Source organism: Carassius carassius, chromosome 12 (assembly GCF_963082965.1).
Source record: "Carassius carassius chromosome 12, fCarCar2.1, whole genome shotgun sequence".
In the NCBI taxonomy this organism is placed as follows: domain Eukaryota; kingdom Metazoa; phylum Chordata; class Actinopteri; order Cypriniformes; family Cyprinidae; genus Carassius; species Carassius carassius.
Window position 1 is genome coordinate 6,994,006 of NC_081766.1, and position 27,207 is coordinate 7,021,212.

Genomic DNA, 27,207 nt, shown 5'->3' on the forward strand with positions numbered 1-27,207 from the left:
CAAACACCTTTCTAACCCCCATCAAAAGCAAGATGATAAATGAGTGTATACGAGAGAGAGAGAGAGAGAGAGAGAGAGAGAGAGAGAGAGAGAGAGAGAAATAGAGATTAAGAAAGAGTGGGGATTTCTCAGCAGGGTCTCACAGGAAAGAAGGGAAAATGGGAAGGGGTTTACATGGCATTATTAATAAAACAACATGAACAAACACACACCTGCAGGTGAACATTCACATGATGAACTTAAATTGACTTAAACATATTAGGATTTAGTTAAATGATTAGCATGCAAACACGCACAAAATATAAAAGGATCGTTATGCTTTAACAAAACAATGATGACACAAACAACAGGACTGAAACGATCACTTAAGAAGAAGGGTTAAGGAAGTGCGTACGGCTGGCAGGTAAAGTGTCAGGAAATGCCTCTGATTAGAGGCTGATGACAGTTAAGATTAGCTATGACTCTGTATGTGTGTGTGTACCTCTCTTGTTCTTGTCTCATTCTGCGCGTCTCTTCCTCTGATGCATGAGTTTCCTCTGCCTTCCACTTTGGACCATCCATACGCTCGTCCTTACGGTACTTCCCAAACCTTCAACACACACACGTCACAAGATGATGTTGTGTGTGACAACACATTCTTCCCAATGAACTGTTTCAACAATGGTAGAAAAACTCAAAAACAATAAAAAAATTAATATTTTTTGGGGGAAATTGCACTCAAAAGCTACTTGGTTCAAAACACAAGTCACGTGTCCCTTTCATTTGGATGGGCATCATGCTTCTGAAAAAAACTCTTAAACCTGTCGCCTCTAATTAAACCAACATTAAAGATCTTAATCCATCTATTCTAATTCATTTAACAAACTAATCAATGTTTTGCAACTCTGCAAAGCGGTGAGCGTGAAAAGTCTTCTTTTATTTGCAAATCTTTGTTTTATCAAGCATATAAATTAATTTATATTCCGCTGACGTGCGAGGATTGAAGTTTACTGTGCAAGAAAGCTGAATGGAGTTTCAATACCTTTGTATGCCTATGAGTTCTGATTTTCGGCGGAGCTCATTAATATGTAGCAGGTATCTTTGGTTCAGTGAGGCAGATGACAGCCATTAAAACACTCCACTGCCCCAGAAGTGGACTAAAATATTTGACGTTTTCAAAAATGACTTATCTATTGCTGACAGATTTAAAAACATTCAAATGAGCTGCGTTCTTGCTTTCTCTCCCCTCCAGTCTTCTCGTATTTCTCTAAACTTCATGGAAACTCGAACTTTTCCTCCGTGTCTTGGATGTGATTGTCCATTCTGCCTAGAGCTCAGGAACATTCTGTCACTCCACAGAGCACACAACCTCACAGCCTATCAATATTAATGATTCGATTTCAATCCCATTCGTTTTTTATATTAGTACAGGAAGTCCAAAAACTAGTGAGATGCACTGTTGTCTACTGTTTATATACCTGTACACTACACTAATTCAAAAGATTGGGAACAGAACACAAAAAAAAAAAACAATATACCGGTAATATAATTTTTTCAAAGTTTTGGCTTAAAGCATTAAGCTTGTCAAGGAAACTACAGTCCATATCTAGAAACCAGAATAATAAAGAAACTCGGTGCAACACACCCTAGCAACACACCAGAAAACACCCAGAACACCTTTGCAACAGCACAGCACCAGCCCTGCAACCAACCACCTTAGCAATGCATTAGCAAGATTTGCATATGCAAAGACCACTCAATTTTCTTCACTCACATCTTTCGTCTATTTTGTGTTCTGCCTATTGCTGGCAAGTCTTTGAGTCGGGAACATGCCTATGATGCGTCGGTGGGCAGCTCACTTGGCCCTTTTATTCCTTTGTTGGATTTTGAGGTAATTAAGGACATGAAGAAAAAGTGCTCTGGGCTCATCTGCGCTCTTATCTTCATTATTCTTAGTCTCTTTAATCTGACACAAAAAGCTGTTCAGATCTGCTTTTAATTACCTGAACATCTCTCCAAGACCCTTGAGCATTCCTTTCTTTGTTTTACCCTTCTCTTTATCTGGCTTCTTTTTGTCCTTCCCCCCTTTTTCTTTCTTCTTGTCGTTTTGAGGCTGACTGCCATTGATAAGCTGTTGCTCGGTGACGGGAAGCGGAGTGAGATCAGCTACCGTGGAAACGGAATCCCGCCCTGATCGAGAGCTTCCTTCAGTGTCCTCCTCCACTACAGGAAGAAAAGAAAAACAAGGGGAATGCTGTTATTATCAGTCATAATCAACAAAATTAATACCAATTAATCAAATTGAGTCAATATCTCAACATTTGCCAAATTTGAGTTTAAATTGATTAAACCAGGAGCGGCCATACATGTGTCCATGCACTCCTCTTCATCCTCATTTGCTGCTGGCCTGTCGTACGATTTGTCAATCGCTGCTCGGAAGCTCTCGTTGCAGCCCCGCCCCCGTATGATGCGTGGGCGTGGCCGGTGAAAAGGCATGTCGCCGTTGAGAGTCACCTCAGCGACGGCAGTCTGTAAACTTTCCAGAGAGCTGGACTTCTTTAGGCCGAGAGACGGGCCAACATCATGTGAGGAAGAGCCTGAAGAAGAGTTCGCTAGTTAAACCACAATCAACTAGTTATGCGTGCAGTCTGTCAGCCACAAATCTCAACCGTAACCCTGATAAAAGCTGCTATATTTATCTGAACATTATGTGTGTGTGTGTGTGTGTGTGTGTGCACGCACATGAGCTGCTATCGTATGCAGTCAGCCATGAAGGCGTGAAGATGCGTTTCTGTATTATGTGATGAAGATAAATGAATGTAAGTGGAAGCCAGGAAAGATTGCATTTATTTATCTTAATCAAAAGTAAAGTACTGCCTTATTGAAACCCGTCTAACCTCCCATGCTATTTTTAAATATAATAAAGTTGTGTGCTTATAATAACGCAATATTACAATAAAATGGATTTTCAGAACAAAATGCTTTACAAATACCTGTTCAACCTCATTGGCAATAATATACAAAAATAGAAAAATAAATGTAAAGAAAATATGTATATATGTAAAGGTGAAAATAAAGTATGGGGTCAGTAAGATTTTTTTTAAATAAATGAATACTTCATTAATCAAGGATGCATTTAATTGATTAAAAGTGACAGTATAGACATTTCTAATGTTACAAAAGTTTCTATTTCAAATAAAATGCTATTCTTTGAACTTTTTATTCATTGAAGAATCCTGAAAGCAAAGACATCAAGACATTGATAATAATAAGAAAAGTTTCTCAAGCACCATTAGAATGCTTTCAAAGCATATTAGAATGACTACAGAAGAATCACGTGACACTAAAAACTGGAGTTATGGCTGCTGAAAACTTCAATTGCCGCCACAGGAATACATTATATTTTAAAACAGAAAAAAAAGTTATTTTAAAATGTAATGACATTTCATATTATAAATTTTTTGGTTAACAAAAATGAAGCCTTTATGAGCAAAATAGACTTCCTTCAAAAACATCTATATTTATTTACATAAATATCAATAAAATACAAGTGATTTCTGGATCACTACATTGGCTAAACTGCAGAGTATGAATGCTGTAATCTGTTTTTATAGGTGCTGAAATGTGCTGTTTATCAGAGTGGTGATAAACAGGCCTAGGAAAATAAACAACGGTGATACGGTAGGGAAAAAATTATCTCAACATAGAAGAAAACAGGCAATTATTAATAATCCTGCAGTGTGGAATAGAAGTGAGTGTGTGTGCAGGAACAGAAGTGCAGGAGTTGTCATGCTTACCTGGGTGGTTTTCTGTGTAGTGTGTGAGGTTAATCTCATCAGCCACTGTGTGAAGGGCACACAGACATACACATACATTGACAGGACGGTTAGTATGGACATTCAACATGCAGCAAGCAACCAGGCATGATTCACCATCAACAACCAGACGACAGAAACAATCATTCAGTGCTCATTAACAAAACGGTGTGTTTCCACAGTGATTCTGCTGATTCAGAGTTCTCACTTTTCCACTGAGACCATGCAGGAGCCCAAACCTTCATACCCTCTAACTTGCTGACTCAAAAGCAGGAATCACTCACATCAGAAATCAAAATTTTAAAAATTTAATTGAAACAAAGTTTTTAAAACAACAATTCAAGCTAGATATCTAGATAGTGTTAACTATATCTAGAAAAATTACCTACAAAAAACAATCAGCAGTGATCTAGAAACCTAAATTTTAAACTGAAGTCAAATTAGAAAACTGTCAAATTAAATAATATACAAAGAAGTGGTGAAGGCCCACGAGAAAAAAAAAAACTCAAAAACAAACACATTGTTGTTTGAGTCAGTGGAAAGATGGAAGGTTCTGCAGGATCCCTTGTCTGCACTCTGGCACCATTTCAGTGGTAAAGCAATAAGTGAGGAACATCCAGCAGAATTGCATGAGTGGAAACAGTGTTCAGATTAGAAAGCACATGCACAAGGGAGACCAGTGCAGACTTAGTGACGGTGGAGTGGTGAATGCTGATAACCAGAATGAGAGGCATTCTGAGAAGTGCTCTTATAAAGAGAGGAAAGTAACTTGAGCAATGAATTTGATTTCGAGGTGGGAATTTATTTTTTGCGACTGACCTTTACAGCATCTAGGCCCAAGTACTGTGTTTGGGACTGATCTTTAGAGTATTTAGGTCCAATTACTTTGTTTGAGATAGACCTTTAGAGTATCCGAGTCATATGCTTCGACTTTATATTTAGAGTAATTAAACCAATTTAAGGGATTTTAAGATTGACCTTTGGAGTATTTAGGTCAAATTAATGTGTTTGGGACTGATCTTTAGAGTGATTTGGTCCAAGCACAGTGTTTGGAACTGATGTTTACAGCATCTTAGTCCAAGCACTGTAATAAAGGCTGGCCTTTAAAGTATTATAGATTCAGCCACAGTGAATGGGACTGACCTTAAGAGTATCTAGGTCCAACTATTGTGTTTACTCTGCTCTTAATTTTTAAGACTGACCTTTAGAGTAACTAGGTCTAACTAAGTGTTTTGGGTCGATGTTTACAATATTTAAGACCAAGCACTGTGCTTCAAGTTGATCTTTAGAGTATACAGGTTTAAGTACTGTGTTTCAAATTGATCTTTAGAGTGTAAAGGACCAAGCAAGTGTATCTTTAGACTATCTATGTCTAAGTACTGTAAATTGAATGGATGTTCACAGTATCCAAGACCAAGCACTGTGTTTCCGTTGATCTTTAGAGTATCTAGGACCAATCACTGCATTTAGGATTAATCTTTAGAGTACCTAGGTCCATGCTCTTGGACTTGCGGGTCTTGATGATATCGAGTTGGCTTGCGTCTCCATACTGCTTGGTGCGTTTTTCAGACATGCTTTGCCTGCCAAAGCCTTCCCTCTGAAACGCCCCCTCATCATTAGCAATGGAAGAGCTGAGGGAAGGACAGAGAAAGAGAGAGAGATTAAATCACAGCACAGTGTCCAGCCCCTGGCCCTGTTCTAATAACTGAAGCTCCTTTGACAAACAAATAAAAGGCCATGGACTCAATAACAGCAGGAAGATCGTCAGAAGAGTCTGAGAGTTGAAGTTTGAAATAGAAACAAAGACAATAGATACTACAACAAATGAATTACAAAACTTTCTAAACTGTCCACTTTTATTTACCTGTCGGGAAGTTCTTGGTCCCAGGGTGGCGGCGGCGGAGTCTCCACAGCAAAACCCATGTCTTCGTGAGAACTGGATGACGATTGGTCAGACAGCTGGGCGGGGAGAACATGTGGCCCGTCGTCTTCAATAATGACTGTGTCATCCTGAGGCATGTTGACCGTCGGAGAGAGCTGATAATGATCTACAATGAGATAAGAGCAGGAAGGGGTGTTGCTTTTTCTATATCATCTTGTGCAAACAAATTTGGCCCTTTTTAAAGTAAATACTGAGAGACATTATGTGGTTTATAGATAAATAGTGCAGTTAGCTTGTTTGTGTTTTTCTCAGTTCAAAAAATTCCCACCCTAGACTAAAATAAAGCCCATGAGAAACACTTTTGTTTTTTCCAGTACATACTTCAATAAGTGAAATCGCGTGGGATGTAAATGATCACAAAATGCACTATGGTTGGGAACAAAGTGCTTTTCAAAGAAATACTGGTACCAAATGATTCTCTTCACGCTCTTTAGCTCATTAATGGTTCGTGAGTATCTTTTTCCATTAAACACTGTAATCTTATTCATTTTCCCAATAGAGATTTTAAGAAGGTTTCATTAATAAGCCATGATACAATCCATAACATTACAAATTTGGATTTGAAGGGAAAAAGACAAAGATACAAGAGTGTGTACTTTACGGATTTAATAAGGGAAAGAGCTATATTTTTGTATGGAAAATTATGAAAAAATTAAAAAAACAATATGGGCACTATAAAGTTCTTTTGGCACAATTTGAGTGTAACTGATAGGTGGAGATTTCTTTACAGAATCATGGGTAATGTAGTTTTCCCATTAGGAATTCCATTGTTAAATGTGATTGTTTAAATGTGATGTGTTTAATGTGGGCTGATAGCTTTAACAAAAGAATATACCATTGATTAACAAACTCATAGCTTACCTATGGAGAAAATTAATTTTATTTCTACTTCCAGACAGACTAATGCATTCTAGGTCTCTCTACCACGCAAATACCTAAAAAGCTAATTTCTTAATAAACAATTCAATTCCTCAAAGCATCTGAAGATGAGACATTAGCCTGCTGTATGTTCATAGAGAACCTCACTCAAGCAAATCCAAATCCAATCAGCACACAACAAACAACATTACCCCACTAGTAACACATTTGCTGAGGCGAGTTTGAAAACAGGTCTTTAAATTTATGGACACAGTCACATTCTGATCAGAGCAAGTTTGTATCTCTCTACAAGAGTGAGAGCGAGCAACTGAAAGCCTGTCTGTGTTAGTGTAAATGGATGGCATGGTATGAGGATGACTCTACATATATTGAGTAAATGGAAAAGCATATGCACGTCTGTGTATGACACCCTGCTACTGTCATACCCCATGAGTGGATTCGGTTGTTGACAGGGAGGATAACAGCTCCGGCTGGGCTCTCTCTCTCACACAGAGAGCTCTCAGTGAACCTCCACGGCTCTGCATCTGTTTGTCCAGGGTAACGCTCATATGTTTTGTGTTAGACCACATGTTTCTTACACACCGCAGCCCAGAGATGCCAATTCTACTTCTGAAACCTGATGCTGCATTCAAAAGTGATTGTAGAGAGCACCTGGTGATGGTTAACTTGCAAAATAATGCAAATAATTACCTGCTTAAAAAAAAAAAACACTCCGAAACCCAATGTGTTTTAGCTGATCTGAAGGACATATACATGCCTACATATGTCATTTTAAAGAAATGATACATTTATCTATAAACATTACATAAAAACATTAATTTATTTTAATATATTCTTATATAACAAATATATATTGAAATAGAAATATAAAATATGCAAAAATACTTTGATTTATTAAGCACAACATTTAATATTTATATATACTTCTCTAAATTTAGCTATGCATATGATCTATCAAAAAGAAAAGAGGATTTGGGGCTTGTTTCATCCGGTCAAGCTGGAAGACCAGCTTTAACTGGCTAAAACCAGCAAACCAGCTAAGGCTATCACAGAGATTACAAATGTAGACCTTTAAGTATGTTGCTGACTCACTCATTTTATGATGACTTGTGTTGGCATGTGGCCTCAGGTTGTCATCAAGCCCCTCGATTCCGTACAGCGAGTGTGAGATCCGTCGCTCGTGGTCATCAGGAGACGGGCTCAGGGTCCGCTCTAACCCTCGGGGACTGCATCGGCTCTCCCCCTGAAAGAAACCAGAACAACAAGAGGAACATCATCATTCAAATCACACACATCTAAATTTACCTTCCAAGATTTAACTGGCTATTATTTCAACTCTGGTTTCAGTGGGCTCTGTCTCGTTCAAATGAAGACACTGAACACGAAGTATAATGGGAAAATCTTGGGCAGTTATGATCCTTGTGCAGCTTTTAAATTGTGTCTGTTTTTAAAATCAAGGCAAGACTAGAGGTACTAAAATGATTCATGACAAAATATGACCATGATGTAGCAAGTTCTATATTCTGAAGCACATCAAGTTAAAAAAATATACACATATTTAGATGTTTTTTTAATGCAACCGCCCATTTCTTTTCAACCCAAAATACTAATGAGCTATTACTCACTTACATAACTAATACATGAAGCACTATTTAGACTTTCACATCAACAATGATCAAAGCTTTCAGACTCTCCTCAGCTTGATTCTTCTCTCTTTACCTCAAGGCGTTTGTTGATTCGTCTTGCCACGATCAGCTGAATCATCCCTCGCTTGTTGCCCTCCGTTGACATGGACTTGCGCAGTGTTTCCATGGCGTCCTGGTTTGTCTTCCCTAACAACGACTCCCCGTTGACTGCGATTAGCTGATCGTTGACTCGCAGCCTTCCATCCTACGCCAGAGAATGAGGTTATTAAGAAGATTCAAGACATTCAATATGTACACTATGCTACTAATAACAAAACTATAAGACAATGACCGCTAACAAGTCAATCATTCATATAATAATGTTATAAATATGAATCATTACAAAGACTACCATTCACATTTTGGGGTAAGATTTTTCTTTTAAAGAATACAAAATGTTTGTGTGTATACATTTCTAACCTTGCATGCTGCTCCTCCATTGATAATAGACTTGACGAAGATGCCCAGGTCAGCATGGCTCTCCTTTGACCTATTACCCTTGACACTGACTCCTAAACCCGCCGAGCCAGAATCACTCAGAGGCACTTCCAATGTCAGGAACTCACGTGTCCCGTCTGGTGTTAAGACCAACTCCTCATCTTCTACCTTCTACAGAGACAGAGACATAGAGAGACATTACAACTGCATAGAAATTAAGAAAACTCGGTCATCTTTGCATTTACATTTTTCATCTTCTTAATCAAACTGAGACAGAAAATTGGGGAACAATGACAGCTAGGAGAGAGAGATTTATGGAAAAAAATAAATATCTTCTTGTTAATACACTATCATGGTTTGTGCACACTACAAATCAGCCATTCAGAGTCTATTTAAAGATATTTACTCACCCTTAAGTCATTCCAAACCCATATGACTTTCTATCCTTCATGGAACACAAAAGGAGCAATTCTCAGAAAGCCTCAACTGAAAAGAGTCACCAGTGCAATTCTTCAAAATCATCTTTATGTGTTCAACAAAAGAAACAAAGTCATACAGGTTCGGAATGACAAGAGGGTAAGTAAATCAAAATTCACTTTTAAGTGAGTTTTCTCTTTAAAAGATGACAGAATAGCTCATTTCTCATATCTTGCAGTCAGTAATAGACTCTAAACACTATGAATCTCTGCCATAGAAGTTTAAAATTCAAGTCACTCTCTCGTCCATTACTATTTCCCTGACACACAAAGCTGCCATTTTCACCTGCTTTTGAAGGAACTTCCGCACATGTAAATGAGGCGGGGAGGTTAGCTTTCATGAGAAATGATGCCCGCCAAACCTCTGCTCTCCGATTCAGACACACAGATAATAAACCCATTACATCTGCAGCTCTTCTGACCTCTCCAGTGGCTCCCTCGTGTTAGTGCGTGAGTGTTTGTGTGGGAAAGAGAGACTAAGAGAGATGAGACAGCTTTAACAACCATCTACTGAGTGACTGCTCTATAAAGTCTATCTTTATTGAGCTTTAATCACCTTCACTTTATGTAACAACTTCCGAAACACACACAAACACACACTTGTGTTCAGAAGGAAATGGGTGGCTTTCATTTAGTTCTCTCCTGCACTCTGCACTGCCACTGTTGGAGCAGATCTTATCAGACTTGAGAGGTTTTAATGCACAAACAGCGGCGAGAGACAAAGCGGGAAACAGACAAAAAGAAGAGAGAGACGGGATTGGCTCACAATGACCTTTCACACTCTCAGTGTTTCTAAAGCGCAACAGCTGCTGCTCTATACAGACCAAATGTTCGAAGACAAGACCTGCAAGTCGCATCAAGTCAAAACAACTACATAACTCAAATCACAGTGATTAGATTTACAGTAATAATCACAAACAGATGATTATGAAATAATAATGACTAATTTACTGGGAAAATCACAGCAACATAAAGCTTATACAGCACAAAGACAGAAAAAGATACGGATTGTGATACAGAGAGAGTGAGTCAGATAAATTAATCATTTATAATCCATAAATGACTGAAAATGAAATCATTTACTCAACCACATCATCTCAAAGTACTGGATCAGGATCATTAAAGAACTTCAGAGACTCATGCGCATATTTTGCATGACAACAATGGTTAACAGTTCTTCTCATGAACAGATGTAGAGAAAGTATGAGCGGCTCTGAGGGTGTGTGTGCAGTTCTTACCCATTCTCGTGTGTTCTGCATTGCTGGTTCTGTGTTCTAAAGAGAGTGAGGAAGGAGAGGACTAATGGTAATACTGCGAATGGAAACAAACATGCACACAGTGCAACCAAAGATGGTTCTTATGATCACTCAAACTGGGTTTAATATATTAGTTCAATTATTTTTTTGCCCTTAATATGAATTTGAAAATTGACCCAATTTACCTGAATTGACCCTTCTCAAACTAAGGTAAAACAATGATGTTTTTAAAACACCAGTAAAAATAAATACAATGAAAATGGTTTTAAAAAAAGCTAGCTGAAATAAACAAATAAATATAGTCCTCTTTATGGAGCTCTCAGTGAAATGCAAATAGTGTGAAGTGCGAACCTTGACTCAAATACACCAGATGATGAGACTTTAAGTGTCAGAGAGGCTGTGCGATATAGGGACAGTTTTATGAAGACATTAGCAGGAGGACTTCACACCTCAACACTCTCTCACATATATATACACACACACACACACACACACACACACACACACACACACACACACACACACACACACACACACACACACAGTTCCTTACCATCTCTCTGGGTAGAAAGGACTCTTCCTGTCTCATTACCAGAAGACTCACAGTCCCACCCATAGGCGTCGCCCTCAGCAGAGAAACCACCTCCTCCTGACCATGCCCATTAAGATCCACCCCATTGACCTGTGCCAACCACAAAATCACTCATTGTGTCTATATTTAGATTTTATTAATTTATAATGGTTTCATCATTAAAAAATATAATAAAAATGTATTTATTTCCTTTTTACCTCTAGCAATCTATCCCCTGCTTTCAGTCTCCCATCCTGTATGGCAGCTCCTCTTGGCAGAATGTTCTTCACATAAATAGGGGCGGAGCCTCCAAGAGGGACGTCCCTTGATGTGATGCTGAACCCCAGACCTTCAGGCCCTGACAGACACAGAGAGAACACAGTAAAAGACAGAGCTAAGGATATATACACCTATCCATTTCAACCTGAGAAACAAGTTGTTGTATGATTAAAACCCTGTGTAGCTCTTTTTGGCAATTCCCTGATTTAATGCCGCATTACACGTGCCTGCTGGTATGATGCTGGTAATGCCACGATGGGGAAAAAACATAATATAAAATAAAAAATGTTAATACATTAAATTAATAATTACATGTAAAATAACTAGGTGTCTACTTTCATATGTCAATTGCTTGTTAAATGATCAATGATTCACATCGTGTAACCCAAACAACACATTGAGGTCACAATTTAAAACTAAATAAAAAACTGATTTCTGATTTCTAAAAAAAAAAGAAAGAAATTAATTTAACAATTAAATTCCTTCATTTGTAAAGTGGTTGACAGAGCGAGAACAATTTAGATGCAAAAATGCTAAATAATTTTTTAAAAACGTATTACATTATATTGTCAAAATATTATGTTTGGAGAACATTAAACGCAGCTTTTGTTATTAAAGTATCACCTCTATTATATTATATTATATTAAGTGCCTCTTTGAATCTGTACTGTTCTACAACATAATATTCACAGTCAGATACATAATGAAATTAAAGTACATTTGAAAGGACTGCAGTTTAAACGCATTGATTTAGCTCTCTAGTTTTTATCCCACACAGTTTTGAGTCTGCTTTCTGTGTCAGATCTCTCTCTGTTTGCATGTGAGTAACATCGGAAGCTTGCAGCTTAGAGAACCATCAGGCTACAGCTTGTTGATGGAGACTACAGGACTGGAACAGAAGTCACCTGGACTACAGGGGTCTGAAAGGCAACACAAGGTCATGACCTATCAACCCAAAAGGCTGGGCTTAAACCTTCTGAGGTACAGAAATTGGAGACTGTGTGAGAAGACATAAGAGATAAGAGATAAGAGCCCCTGAGCGTGTGAGAGAGACAGACAGTGAGAAAGAGAAAGTGTCTCCACAGGTTGAGTCCAATCACACTTTATAAAAAAAACACTGCAAGCTCTCCTGTGTGTGTTTGTGACTTGGGTCCAATGAAACACTGAGAGAATCAGACAGCCATATGGAAACACATCACACTGACACACAGCACTGCCTAGCAACGCTTCCTGCACCGCTGTTCCGTAACCCAGCTGCCACCCCGTGCACCCGCTGGGCCACCTGTCCACACACAGGTGCCAAGACTTGTGCCAACGGTTGTCAATCATTTCACATCTCACACCTTTACAGCAGGGAAACACACACACGCACACACACACACACACACACACAGAGAAAGGAGATGATGGCAGATAACAGAGCAACATTCTCCCAGTTGAATCAGCGTACAGCAGACTCTGCAGGATGGGAAATATGCTCAGAAATAGGCATCTGGACTCATTAGCACAGCCTTAATCATAAACACATTTTAACATAGCCACAACAAATATTAAATCATTTTAATAAAAACAACAAACAAACATAATTTAGTTATCAGGAGAGGAAGACTACAATAAAATTATATTCATAGTTTTAGTACAATGAATTACATTTAATTGTGTTAAAATTGTAATTCCCATTCAATCATTTTATTGTCAACAAAAATAATAAAATGTTTCAAATTCATCTTCATGAGCTTTTCTCAGCAAATATTAATATATGCGGTAATCAACCAGCATAACGAGAAGTTTATCATCAAGTGACAGCCACTTATTAATAATTTACAAAAAGCATTGGGACATTTTTACTGATACCTTTTCTAAGCTGGATTCCAAGTCTCCGCCCAACCTTCTTGGTAAAGCCAGTTGTGGGGGCGGGGCTTAATCCTCTTTGGGGAGAGGAGGTGTGACCTGATGGAGGTTTCCCTGATGAGCCAACAGGATGACGGATGGGAGAGCTGGTATCCAAATGGTTATTTGGTGGGTGTGGCATGTGCTGGGCCAATCGGTGAGCAGCGTGATCCAGGCCGACCGGGTCATTTGTGAGGGAGTCAGGGCTGAAACGTCCAGAAAGGTCGATGTTCACTCTGGGGTTGTGTTCATTATGGGATATCTGCTCATACTGGGATGTCATGGTGGTCGGTACCACATGAAACAAGATGACGGGAGAATGCATTGCCTGACGAAACATGTTCTGAGCTCTGAGAACATACAAAAACATACAAACATTTAGGTTTATGGATTAATACAATTACAATAAATTTTCTGCATTAAAACATTACATTTATTTTTTAAAATGGGGGGGGGGGGGTGGGGGGTTATCGCACTATCAGACACAAAGCAAAATAGAAAATATTAGAGGCTCACTTAATGTCAGAGAATATTTACATTTATGCATTTAGCAGACGCTTTTATCCAAAACGACTTACACTGCATTCAGGATAGTATGTGTGTTCCCTGGGAATCGAACCCATGACCTTTTGTGCTGCTAACGCAATGCTCTACCACTGAGCCACAGGAAAAGGAGATAAATGATAGGTGGAAGGATGAACAAATGGAAGGATGCACGCATGAATGAATTAATGGATGGACAGATGGATGAAAAGATAAACAAATGGATGACAACTGGATGAACGAATGGAAGAACAAATGGATGAAGGGATTAACAGCTTAATGAATGTATGGATGGACATCTGGATGTATGGATAAATGGGACTGATAGATGCACATTGATGGATGGATGAATATGGATTGACGGATGAATAAAAGGATGAAAGAATGGATGGGTAGATGGATGGAGAGATGGGTGGACAGATAGATGAACGAATGGATGGCTGAATGGATGTGTGGATGAACGTTAATGGATGGATGGATGAGGATTTATAGATGAAAGTAAATAATGGATAGATGGATGGATGGATGGATGAACATAAATGGGTGGCTGGATGAACGGATGGATGAACAAATGTTGATGGGACAGAATGGAAGGATGAACATATGGAAGAACAAATGAATGAGTGGAGTGACTGAATAGATGAGATGAAGAGTAAGGAGTTAATGGGACAACAAGCACTCTGTACACATCAGAGGTCAGAGGTCAAGTCTTACTGGTCAAATCGGACATTCCGCAGATCTCCATTGTTGATCCGAATGATGCAGTCATTTTCCTGAAACAAACCCTGGACGTCAGCCTTCCCTCCATGCTCCAAACGCTTCACCAGCAGACCCAATGTCCTGCAGCACACACATCTTGAGCAAAGTTTATGTTCAGTGGTTGAGTTTCCCAGGTTAAAAACTATATATTTTATTTAAATTTTGGTCCATTTATTGATTTGATAATGGAGTTTGGTGGATGTTACCTGCGGTCTCGTCCGCTGAAAGGCACAACATGGATACCGAGTGGACCTCCGTCATTGGACACTTCCACCAATTTCACAATATCACTGGAGGACAGAGGCAAAAAAAAAAGAGGAGAAACCATCAGAGAGAGTAAAGAAGCATGTAGTTCTGTGTAACTCCATCGCGGTGAAATCAAACAAAGCAGGATGGATTCAGAACATGCAAAGAGTCAGAATGTTGTGATGCTGTCACACAAAATACACCTTATGCATACATAGTTAAATGCTGTTCATGCATATATATAGACTCAAGTTACAAAATATGTCCTAAAATGTGAGCTTGCATTTTAGTCATGTTTGTCAAAGACTCACACTATAACACTCTAATTTTGGCATCAATCCCGATGCATCTCAAAAGTGTCAGACAGAACTGTGAAAGACTCGACCAAGATTATAGATGAAAGTTTATGGGAGATTATTCCTAAACATTTCAATCTGATCTCAGTGTTTAAGAAAAGAAAAGTAATTTTACAATAAAACTCAAAGTCAAAACGTTTCATTACCTGCAAATCAAACTGACAGCATGAAGGAGAGAATCGCATAAAATAAAAGATAATATCACCGCTGCTGCCAGTCAGAGCGTGTGTGTGTGTGTGTGTGTGTGTGTTTGTGTGTGTGTGTGAGAGAAAGAGAGAGAGCGACACTTACTAGAGCGATCTCACTCCCATGTGCTCTAAACATATATCCGCACGTCCCACTGGCTCTATCCTACCGTTCTCCTCCTCATCCTGCAACAAGAAGAAAACCGCTTAACTCACAATGCATTGCACTCCAACAAACCCTTCCAGAAATACTTTTGACATTGATTTAACATCACTAAATAACAAAAGAAACAATGCATACATGACATGAAAGGACCTGGGTGAGGACTTCTGCAGGGAGATCGGAGTTCTTTTTCTAAACAGTATGAAGGAATTCATTCTCCATTTGTACAGGAGATGTTTCACCTGATACACCACAGATCAGGTGAGATGTACACAAGAGCTCACGCTCACTACTGTGTCACTTGATTATTTGAGTAGCACCACAATGCCAGTGACACACACACATATATCTGGTTTACTATCCTTGTGGGGATTCTCCATGTACAAACCTTATTTATTGCCCTACACTGCCATGACACCACTTATATGTTCTCACATACACACTCTGTATGACTTTGAAAGTAGTTTTTATCTTATGTCACTATTTTGTTTCTAATACTGTTCTAATACTGTCATTGCATTAATCTGCAATTAAAAAAAGATACACACACACAACTCTAGGTCCATGCACCTGATGCATTATTCAGCTCAACGGAGCAGTGGTTGGAACAAAAAGGAAGAAAAATAAATAAATAAAAAGAAAATGATAAGAAAAAAAAGAAAGAAAAAGAAAGAGAAATGGCTTAAGAAAAAAAGCAGACCTAAAAAAGGAAAATCCAATACAAAAAGAATGAAGAAATAATTGAATAAAGAGAACTAGAAAAAAGAAAAAGAAAAATAAGAGTACAAGAAAAAGGGAAAAATACAAAAACAAAAAAAGAACTGAAAACAGAACTAAAAGAAAAAGGAACTATAAGGAAAGCATAACAGAAAAGGAAACAAAAAATGAACAGAAAAAGCTCTTTCTCTCAGTGTTTTTAGTTTTAAGTCTCTCCATCTCTCTCTATCTAGGGCAGTTGGTCAATCACTCTTTTCCTCTGTGACCAAGGGTTTTCAAAAGTGTAATACAGAGGAAAAACACAAAGGAAGGAAGTGAAGAAAATAGCTGTGATACACAACATACCCTTTACGGCAGACATAACCACCCCATCTTATATAACAGCTGTCTAATATGACAAAAGAGTGTGTGTTTGACAGCATAACTGTACGAGTCCAACACCGCTTGCCTTCTGACAACATCCAACACGCTTCGACTGATCAGAGACTGTTGCCAAGCCATTGTCCTGCTCGGATCTGATCCAAACCTTTCTCCCGGCAAAATGCATATTGCAGACAGTGATTGTTTTCCACGGTGACTGAGTAGCCAAGTATTTCTCTGGGATTCTCCTAAACTGAAATGACTAATAGCATAAGAACACAGATCCAAAACATTTTATTTTATTTTTTTAGTACCGTCTCCCTCACTGAAGCTGCACATTTATTTATGCTTTCATCAGCAAAGCCCGATGGGACAAATACATATTCACAGGTTAAAGACCTCGTCCTAATTCTGTCAACTATAAGTTTATGTTTGAGAGTTACTCCTGCTCTTATATCAGCGAGCCTCACTTCAATTTGCTGAGGTGTTGCTATGCATTACAAGAAATGGGGACAGAAGTAACAGAGAAAGCTTTAGTCTGTCAGCCACTTCCATTATTAATTGATGAAAGACAAACAGAACAACCTCTGAAAGAAGAGTGTGAGAATTACAGGAAAAAAATTGTATATTCATCTATCATTACTGAAGAGAAAAACTGATTACTGAGATACAACTGACCTACAGCAGCACCTACTGGAGAGAGACAGAGATAGAGAGAAAAAGAGAGAGAGATCTATATATAGTCTTATCTCATTAGCAGTCTAAAGCTGAGAGTGATTTATAATCGCTGTTTTACCTTTATGATTAATTACAGACACACACTCCCCTCCTCCACACAGACCCTGTCTCCCTGGATCCACTCTCTGATACACCACACATCTCTTCTCTCTACATACTGAATGCAACAGTGCTTGCACTATACTTCAGATAAAGAGAACACAATAACACAAATGCACATTTCTTTTAAACGGTACAATATTACAAGTCATGACATGTTTCTTTAATAAAGATTTTTTAAGTATGTGTATATATCCTGTTTTTTTTTGTTTTTTGTTTGTTTTGTTCTTATGCAAGATTTCTGTTAAAACAAACAGAAACAGACAGTCAAATGAAACTGTACATTTGTGATAAAAACACACTTGTGATCATCTCTGATTAACATGTGGAAATATTACCAATTTAAATAAAGTGGGGCGTGTGTTGTCCTGTCTCATGAATCAGTGTGCTGTTCCTTTAAGAAACATCCCTTTTACATTTCAAGTAAACAGCAACGCTTTGATCTGCTAAGACTGTGGTTTTGCTGTCAAGTCCAATATAGTTTTGTCTTTTAATAACAGCCTTTTTACAAAGATTGCATTACATCATGACATATTCATGAAGCAATCTGTGCTGAAATGTGTGCATTAACTTTTCAAAGAATTGGACATGATTAAGCTGTTCTTTCCTAACGCTGGGATCTTTCTGAAGGATATGGAGAGCAGCAGGCAGCAAACGCAGCCAGAAACTGCAGATTTTGATGCACTTTCACACATTTTACTGCTATTTTCGCTGGTGTTTAGCAATAATAGGATTTATCCAGCTTTCCACTGATTACCCAACCGTGATTGGCCTAGCCAAGTATCTTATGTCCGAGTGGGCATCGCATCACTGACATTAATTTTTTACTTATCCATCTAAAATCAAAAAAGTGTGGACATTCATTGATTAATTTTTACAGCCTGGTTTCAATGAAAGCTCTTTCTGTACTTGGCAGAAAGTTTTAAACCTGTTGATTTCTTAAGAAACATGACCCTTAACATTGGGGTTGCACAATTAATAGAAATAAAACCCAAATGGCTTAGTGGGAGTATCAAATGTTACAATATGGCTGCAATTTATTCATACTGACTTATAAATGATAAAAATGCTATGACTAGATCATTACAGTACAAACCTGTTCCTGTCGCTCCAGCCAGCGGTCCACCATGGGATGAGTGGCACTGAGTGAGGAACGGGCCTTCTCACGTTGAAACTCTTTCTGATTGGACCACTGCCCTGCATCACGAGGAAGACTACGATATGTGTCGACACCTCGGCCCTGAGGAGAGAAAAATTATATTCTTACAGCATTAACTTTCTGTTTATTGCCTACTTAGTACACTGTAAAATAATAATAATGATTCACATGTACATGGATGGTCAGATTACAATTTAATATACCATTAAAAAAAAGATTTTTGGTCTATGAGGACACTGTACTGATGGATAAGAAAAAGCTGTAAATCAAAGCCTCACACTACAAAGGAATAACCCAAGATGAAAGAGAGTGTGAGCGAGCGTGAAAGAGCGAGCAAAATCCATAACTCATTGTCTGGAGAGTTTTATGACTAGCATTGACATAAGCATTACCCTGCTAGAAGGAGAACAGATAAAGAAATGATGGTCACATAAGCAAACGCATTAAAAGAACTCACAGACGCACAGTAAATTTAACACAAACAGCAGCTTAACATTTTTTTGCCATCACAGGGTTTGTTTATAGAGCTCTTTCTCTCTGTGAGATGCTGGGTTGTGAACCCTGCAGAAAATGACAGTAAATATTCATAGAGATGTCATGAAGGGTGATGTGACCTCTTTCTCTAAAGATGACAGATTTATCGGATATGACATGAGAAATGGCACCAGCAGGAAGCCGATTGCCTCAAAACAGCAATACAGCATACAGCCACATTAATAGAGTGCAATAGTGTCAGCCCACTTTTACCATGGCATTGGTTTCGGAAGTATTTTTTCCATTCATTTTCCAAAGTCTTTGTCTAAAGAGTTATTAGACATGAATCAAACCAACTATAATGAGAATTACACCATTAACAAACTTTTATCTGAAGCAAATGAGTTTTTGAAAATCAGACAAGACTCCGTACTTAATGGCTTTAATGAGGGAAAATTACAATCCCATAAAATATACAAATGTTTTAAATTTAAAATAAAAAACAATGGAGAATAGTAAAAGTTATTAGTTTCAAGTTGATATATAGAAAGAACATTTTAAGTTTATTGGAAATATGCATATATATGCAAAAAAGAAGTGTATTGATACAGACTCAATTAAGAGATCTTTTGTTGCGATTTGTCATTGATTAATATAATGCAAATTGGTGTCTTTAACAAAAGCATAGCCATTGATTAACAACCCTGAACTCACAACAGGTCTGTCTAACATAGGTTTAAAAATGAATTCTGCCATTATTTACTAACCCTCATGTCCCTACAAACCTGCATGAATTTCTTCTCTGGAACATAAAAGAAGATAATTTGAAGAATGTTTCAAAACTGTTCGGTCAATAAGGTCCAAAATATGTACAATTAAGCACTTTCCCCCCCAAAATATCCTCATTTTAAGAATGAAAGTCATCGAGGTGAGTAAATGATGACAGAATTGTAATGTTACAGAGTGGTCAGTTATGTTCCTCCCCAATAAAGCTTTGGAGCTTCACAGCTGCTTCATACCTTCCTCTCCAGACTGTTGGTGCCGGAAGAGAAACGTGGTTTCAGGAAGCCAGCGGTTGTAGACCAGCGTGTGGGATTTTTTCTGGAAGGTTCTTCGGGTTGCGAACCAGGCTCAGAGAATGACATCGCTGTCAGGTTCAACAATGCCGGATCGCTACTGCGACGGACATGCAAAGGCATGTCTGTGAGAAATAGAGAGACCAGTGAGTGACACAAAAGGCCATTTCAACTTTTAAGGTCCTATACTACATTATGAGAGTTTCTTACTGGTTCGAAGCGTGGATGTGGTGACCTCTATCTCGCTGTGGGGCAGGTACGGCTGGAAGGCAGACAGTGGGGTGGATGTGGACGGCTCTCCAGAGAAGAGCTCCGGCGACTGTGTGCCTGTGGAGCTCGCGCTGGTGCCGTCACCTCCAACATGAGGCTCCTGTTCATCATACACTGCCACCAACTGCAAAGAGAAAACACAGAGAAAAAAGTCAGTAAGAAGGAGGGTGAAACAACTGTAGGATGGCCCTTCTGCTGATTTGTCACCAAAATAATTCTGTCTAGCTGGCTAACATGGATGAAGTTCGGTCAATATTGCAAAAATGGCATGTGAAATGTCATTGTTTTCCAGCCTGTCATAGGTATATCATTTCTAGTTTGTAGCAAAGTTCCTTTTTGTAAAGAAAAATATATAATTATAACAAACAAAAAATCAGGTTCAGTTTGGTACCAATAGTTAATAAATTCCTTATCACAATGAAGAACATTTTTTATTGTCTTAAACCGTTTAATCATATATGAATCAAATTTCATTTTTGTTAATGATATATATATCTATATAATAAGATATGAAAAAAAATTAATATATGCAGTGGAGGGGGGCATTTATAATATAAAACAGATTTCAAGTAATTTCTATTCATCAAATAATCTTGAAAAAAAAAACTTTCCACAAAAACATTAAGCAACACAACATTGATGAGAAGAAGAAATGTTTAATAATGACCAAATCCGCATATCAGAATGATTTCTGAAGGATCATGTGACACTGACAGCTGGAGTAATGATGCTGAAATTTCAACTTTGGCATCACGGCAATAAATGACATTTTAAAATGTATTACAATAGATATTAAAATTGAGAACTTTATCACTAGCCAAAATGCATATTGTAAGATCTGATTTGAAACGATTATTTGGGGACTCTTTGGTGTCATGAAGTTCAAACTGACCAATGCCAACAACCATAAAAGACAACAAAAATCATATACTTAAAGATTTTCACTTGATTACTCCTTAGAAAGACAGAAATTTGGTTATTTCGGAGTACGAGGAGTCATCTGAGTGAACATCTGGTCTCAATTATGTGTGTGTGTGTGTGTCAACATGAATGATAACGCTTGAGGCACAGGTTCAGTGGAAGGGTTAAAATGGTTGGACACACCCAGTGCATTTAAGGCTTGGACTTGACTGATGGAGGTCTGGACCAATCACAGGAGTGCTGCTGAAGGGTACATTACCCAGAATACGCAGGGATGAGTCTTTTTATGAGTGTGTTTTGCAATCCACAATCTTGAATGTGGGAAATCAGATACTGAAATGTGTGTGTGACCCTTCTGCATTTATTGAAGATGATTGCTAATGTCTGTAAGAAAATGAGTGGTGATGTCTGTTTTGTACATACTTTTTTAAGAAGAGTCGTCTGGATTATCTCAAACATGACTCTTCTGGAAACACACTCATGGGAATGGACATTTGCGCAACTATTTGAGGGTGTTTGTACATTACACGTTTAAAACTTTGCATTGTTAGAAATACATGAGTGAGGCTTTCAGCGTTTCACAGAAGATCTTCAGAGTCGCAGCCAGAGCTTCAGCTCTAATTGTTCAGAAAACACACACACACACACACACACACACACACACAGAAACCTATTAAGCGGTGACACATTTTCCCATGAGACAGATCTGCTCTTTGCATGTTTGAGGCTTAAACACTAAATCTGCTCTCTCACTCTTACACACACACACACACACACACACTTACACAATAAGCAGCACAGCTGTTTTCGTTGATTGTAAATAATTGATGATGATAATAATAATAAGAAATGTTTCTTGAGCACCAAATCAGCATATAAGAAAGATTTCTGAAAAATCACGTGACACTGAAGACAGGAATAATAATGTGGAAAAAGTAATTCGGCTTTAGAGTTATTTTAAACAGTAATAATATTCCACAATATTATGGTTTTACTGTATGTGATTAAATAAATGCACTACTTGTTGAGCAAAACACAAAAAACTAATTTGAACAGTAGTATATGTACACAAACATATTCACCTCTATGGGCTGAAATAGCCATCTTGGTAAACGCATTTTTATTGGTCACAAGAAATAGTTCACCTAACAAGAAATCATTTCATATGAGAACACTTACATGAGTATATGACTTTTTCCCCCACTACAGAAACAAAAGGAGACGAAGAAGAAATGTGTATGAAGATGAGAGGAATGTCTTTAGCTGGAGTGTATGCATGTGTGTGTTTCTTGCTGCTTCAAATAATCCAAACCTCAATGAACTTTAGCATTACAAATAACACTGCAGTGCTGTTATTCATAGGGTTGAGTAATTCTTTACTGGTTAACTAAACAAACATGACACCTCATGTATTACTGAAAATACACACACACACACACTATAGCATTACAGCTGAACGAGCACCAGCGCTCTTGAGAAATCCCTTCATGTGTTTCACAAAAACAAGAACTCACTGACCCAACAACAACAAATCACATCTTACAAACACACCTTCAGACACACTGGAGGTCAACAGAGGTTTGTGTGCTGACAGGAAGCTCCCAGGAGAACATTTGTATACTTCCTGTTAGCATATTAATTTCCTCTCTTTAAAAGGATATGATCTTTGAGCTTCACAAACTGTTGAACCCATCTTACTCAGAGACACACACACACACACACACACACGCTCTCTGCCCTATAGCCTCGTTTACACAAAACTGATCATATGAGCCTGAACCCGACCAAAGGAGACCACGGTTCATCTTCAAAAAGTTTCCACTGCTCCAGAGTCTGGTGGTGGGGTGACACTTGGCATTATACTTGCTGATGTGAGGCTTGCATGCAGCTGCTTGGCCATGAAGCTCCCGTTGCACAGTCTTTGTGTTGATATTATTGCCAGTGGAAGTTATGGAACTTCAGCTATGGAAACAGCAAAGCGTTGGCGGTTTTTTTGCACCATGCTCTGTGAATTTACATGGTCTTTCACTTTGTGGCTGTGTTGCTTCGGTTCCCCACCAAGACCCCATCCTTAAAGGTTTCATTGTTGAAGAATGGGCCTAACATCACCACTTAACCCACATAAAACCATTGTCACTGAAAGCAAACAGCCTCTCGTGACTCATTGCTTCAATCTCTCATGAGTCCTGCGCTGCTAATGGAAACGAGTTTGTGGTTGAGACGGCCACAGCAGTTTACAGCACTTCAATTATAACACATCTATGCAATGATTAACTGGTCACTGGCGACAGGGGAATCCTTGGTCACACGCTGCATGTTTTTACACGCAGGCTCAGATCATGAGGTCAGAACTGAACAGAACACTGCCTGCAGGACCAATTCACAGACGCCACAACTCACATACTTCCTCAAGCCGTGAGGAAATCATCCACACGTACACCGGCTGACCAGAAGCAGCACGTTTAGATGCTTTAACTGCTTCCTGTCCAGTAGAGGATGAAGGAAGTTATCACAGAAGGGGGTAGAGAGAAAAAAACAAAACATAAAAGAGCTTTGTGTTGCTCAATACCTGACAGAGGGCCAAAAACAAACAGTTTTGTGGTTCATTAAGACAAGCCATGGTGATAACAAAAAAGGGGTAGGAGAGAGAGAAAGAGAGAAGAGGTGATGCACGTCTTAAAAAAAAGAAAAGAAAAGAAAAAAATAAATAATCACAGCTGAGTCTCTGGCGCCCTCTACTGACCTCTAGCAGAACTGCAAAGTTTTTTTTTATTATTATTGTTGTTGTTTTTTTTTTTTTTTTTTTTTTTTTTTGTGGTGACCTAAAAGTTGGATTCTTACAAAAAAAAAATGTAGACTTGTTCTTCAATTTCACACAACACTGTTCAAAAGTTTGAGGTCGGTCAACTAACTTTTTTTGTTTTTTTTTGTTTTGTTTTTGAAAGAAGTCTCTCAAACTAACCAAAACTGCATTTATGATCAAAAACAGTATTTAAAATAATTGTAATATTTTAAAATGTAATTTATTCAAATTCCTTAGAAATTATTATTATTATTATTATTATTATCAAATATGAAAATGGTTGTGCTGTTAATATTTTTGTGTTTCTTTTTCAGGATTCTTTGAAGATTCTTGAGTTCTTTTCTGTCACTTTTGATCAATTTATGCATCAATGCTGAACAAGTATTGATAATAAAAAAAAGTAACTTCTGTGGGTAGTGAAATAAAAAAAACTTAAACTAATATAAGTTTTAATGACTCCAAAACATAAAGACATGAAGGAAAATAAAACGGAAATGATTGCAACTAGCTTGGGTTAAGTTTTGAATATATATATACACACACACACACACACATATACACATACATACATATATACCGGTTAACACATTAACTTACTAAGATACCTTAAAATACTAAAACTAAAATATAGAATGCAGAAGAAAAACTACATATAAAATACTAAAGCTAAAACATGTAAAACATATTTGAATTATATGGATTACATATTTAAATTAACACAAAACATATTTATATTATATGCATTAATTTACTAAAATACCATACAATACTTCAACTAAAATATAGAATATACACTATAAACTAAATCAATCTAAAAATAAAAGGCACTAAGCAAAAGCTAAGAAAAACTAAAGTAAAAAGAAGGACAAGTTAATTTAAAAAAAAAGTAAATTAAGAACACAAAACTATAATAACCCTGCTCTGAATGTGTGTGTTTGTGTGTGGGTGTGTTTGTGTGCCTGTATTTGTGTGGTGTTTACCACAGACAATTTCAAAACTGGTTATGGACTGTTAATATTAGACAGTTCACATTTGATCAGAGAATTTAAAATACATGTGTGAGTCTCTGTGCTCTTGTGTGATTGTAGGTTAAATGAGTCACACTAAACCACACTAAAGCAGTATTGTAGCACTTCCTGTTTGCAGATGGTGTTTCCTGTGACCACAGGTGCAGCCTGAGTCATTGAGTAAATCTGTGTGAGATACCAGGATGTAACGTAGACACTGGCTGATGGAAGGCATCATCTTTTTAAGGTAAAACTCGACACTATCAGCTAAAAATGTGTGAGCGTAACTCTGTGGTATGACCTCACACGCTCCCTCAGGCACAGATGTGAAGTGTCTTTTATTTCACACACAGAACTAAAATAACACGCACACACCCAGACACACCCACCACATCAAACACACAACTACATTCTAGCAAAGTGTGTGTGTGTGTGTGGTCTTGGTAAGCAGATATCATCTGTTCTGGGTCAGCAGCATGTTTCAAAGTGAAGAAGAGAGCGCACTGCCCGTGTTTGGCCAGTGGGGGGCAGAGTTTCCCTGCAGAAAACTAAAATCACTCATGGACATTTTAATCATTCATTCTTTTTGTTTTTTAAATGTTCACAACTGATTACTTTTAAGACTTTGAATGTACAATATTTCTCATTAGAGATGCACTAATATTAACATTCTGCTCAATACCAATAAGCCTGTAATTCTGTTATGGTCAATAACAGATCAGAATTCTATACAATTTTGTCATTTTTATTTTTAATGTGGGACTTGAGCCATACAAGTATAGAGACTATTATTAACATAAATAAAATTTTTCCAATAATAATATTAATAATACCACCACCACCAACAGCTACTTTTATTATTATTATTATTATTATTATTATTATTGTACACTATTTTGTCAAAAAAAAAAAAAAAAACGAAAGACTAAAAAAAAAACATATTACTGATATTATTAATAAGGGACCCCAGTCATGTAAGTGTAAGGTAAAGGAAATGTACAACAACACAAAAGTCTATTATTAATATAATAATAATAATAAATAATTGTTATTGGCATCACAACATTATAATTTACAATATGAAAATTTATATTAATTTTTTTTTTTTTTTAAGGATTACAGTTAAAAGTGTTTTTAAATTATTAATTAATTTTTAAAGATCAACTTTAAGAAAAAATTTAATTGTAAAAATATTAGAAATGATCATGAAAAATAAGTACCCAATGTCGAAAGATGTGATCAATTAAAATAATAATATTAATAATAATAATAATAAAAGATACTATACTATAGGTAGCTGTCTAATTGCTAGCTGAAGGCATTAGCAAATAATCTCAAATACCTCAAAAACAAACAAACAAAAGGGGGGGGGGGGGTAGAATTTTATTAATTTTCGGTTGGAACCTGAAACCTGTGGAGTTTCTGCAGCTATAGATTCCATACAGATCTACTGATGCCTAAGCAGAAGGAATCACTGGAGTTCTGAACTGTGTGTGCGTGTGTGTGTGTGTGTGCGTGTGTGTGTGTGTGTGTGTGTGTGCGTGTGTGTGTGTGTGTGTGTGTGTGCAAGTCCGTCCTCAAACTAGGTCACGGTTATTGGGAGACAACAGTCATCTGATACATGTAACTAAAATATATACGACTAAAGCAACACACAGGAGCACTGCCCGTTTTAGAAGAGAATGCTAGCAGTGTGTGAGTGTGTGTGTTTGAATGACAGAATGCATGTCTCACTCTGTCTTTGTCATCGGCCACATCACACAGAACATCATCCAGGTCAAGAATTCCTCCATCACCGTGTTCCAGCCGGTACACCTGAACCCAGTACTCTTCATCCTGAGAGAGAGAGAGAGAGAGAGAGAGAGAGAGAGAGAGAGAGACAGAGACAGAGACAACATGGTGAACTCCTATTTGACATTAAGCTTAAGCAAAAGCATTCTACCACAGCGGGACCTTAAACAAACACACACACACACATTTGCATTTGTGGTTTACGGAGACTCTCCATAGATGCAATGGTTTTTATACTGTACAAACAAAATGTATTTTCTATTACCTAAACCAACCCCTTGCAGGAAACTACTGACAATTTTTTTTTTGTATGTCTTCTAAGCCTTTTGT

The 27,207-nt window shown here is 37.7% G+C and overlaps 1 protein-coding gene across 2 annotated transcripts in view; it reads right to left on the reverse strand.

Annotated features, from left to right (window-relative positions):
- The window catches only part of LOC132154586 (partitioning defective 3 homolog), a 66,387-nt gene that overhangs the window by 24,488 nt on the left and 14,692 nt on the right, over nucleotides 1–27,207 (reverse strand). The window contains exons 2-21 of one of the 2 annotated variants that reach the window (XM_059563203.1): nucleotides 26,821–26,922; nucleotides 20,296–20,479; nucleotides 20,029–20,210; nucleotides 18,473–18,616; nucleotides 15,406–15,485; nucleotides 14,719–14,802; nucleotides 14,468–14,593; nucleotides 13,175–13,560; nucleotides 11,260–11,399; nucleotides 11,024–11,152; nucleotides 10,453–10,488; nucleotides 8,721–8,909; nucleotides 8,335–8,505; nucleotides 7,708–7,858; nucleotides 5,659–5,842; nucleotides 5,283–5,425; nucleotides 3,777–3,821; nucleotides 2,346–2,576; nucleotides 1,983–2,202; nucleotides 482–589 (exon numbers count right to left, since the gene is read on the reverse strand). In XM_059563203.1, the coding sequence (XP_059419186.1) occupies nucleotides 482–589; nucleotides 1,983–2,202; nucleotides 2,346–2,576; nucleotides 3,777–3,821; nucleotides 5,283–5,425; nucleotides 5,659–5,842; nucleotides 7,708–7,858; nucleotides 8,335–8,505; nucleotides 8,721–8,909; nucleotides 10,453–10,488; nucleotides 11,024–11,152; nucleotides 11,260–11,399; nucleotides 13,175–13,560; nucleotides 14,468–14,593; nucleotides 14,719–14,802; nucleotides 15,406–15,485; nucleotides 18,473–18,616; nucleotides 20,029–20,210; nucleotides 20,296–20,479; nucleotides 26,821–26,922 (3,035 nt within the window). The remainder of the gene's footprint in view (nucleotides 1–481; nucleotides 590–1,982; nucleotides 2,203–2,345; nucleotides 2,577–3,776; nucleotides 3,822–5,282; nucleotides 5,426–5,658; nucleotides 5,843–7,707; nucleotides 7,859–8,334; nucleotides 8,506–8,720; nucleotides 8,910–10,452; nucleotides 10,489–11,023; nucleotides 11,153–11,259; nucleotides 11,400–13,174; nucleotides 13,561–14,467; nucleotides 14,594–14,718; nucleotides 14,803–15,405; nucleotides 15,486–18,472; nucleotides 18,617–20,028; nucleotides 20,211–20,295; nucleotides 20,480–26,820; nucleotides 26,923–27,207) is intronic. The other variant, XM_059563204.1, reaches the window with a different exon arrangement.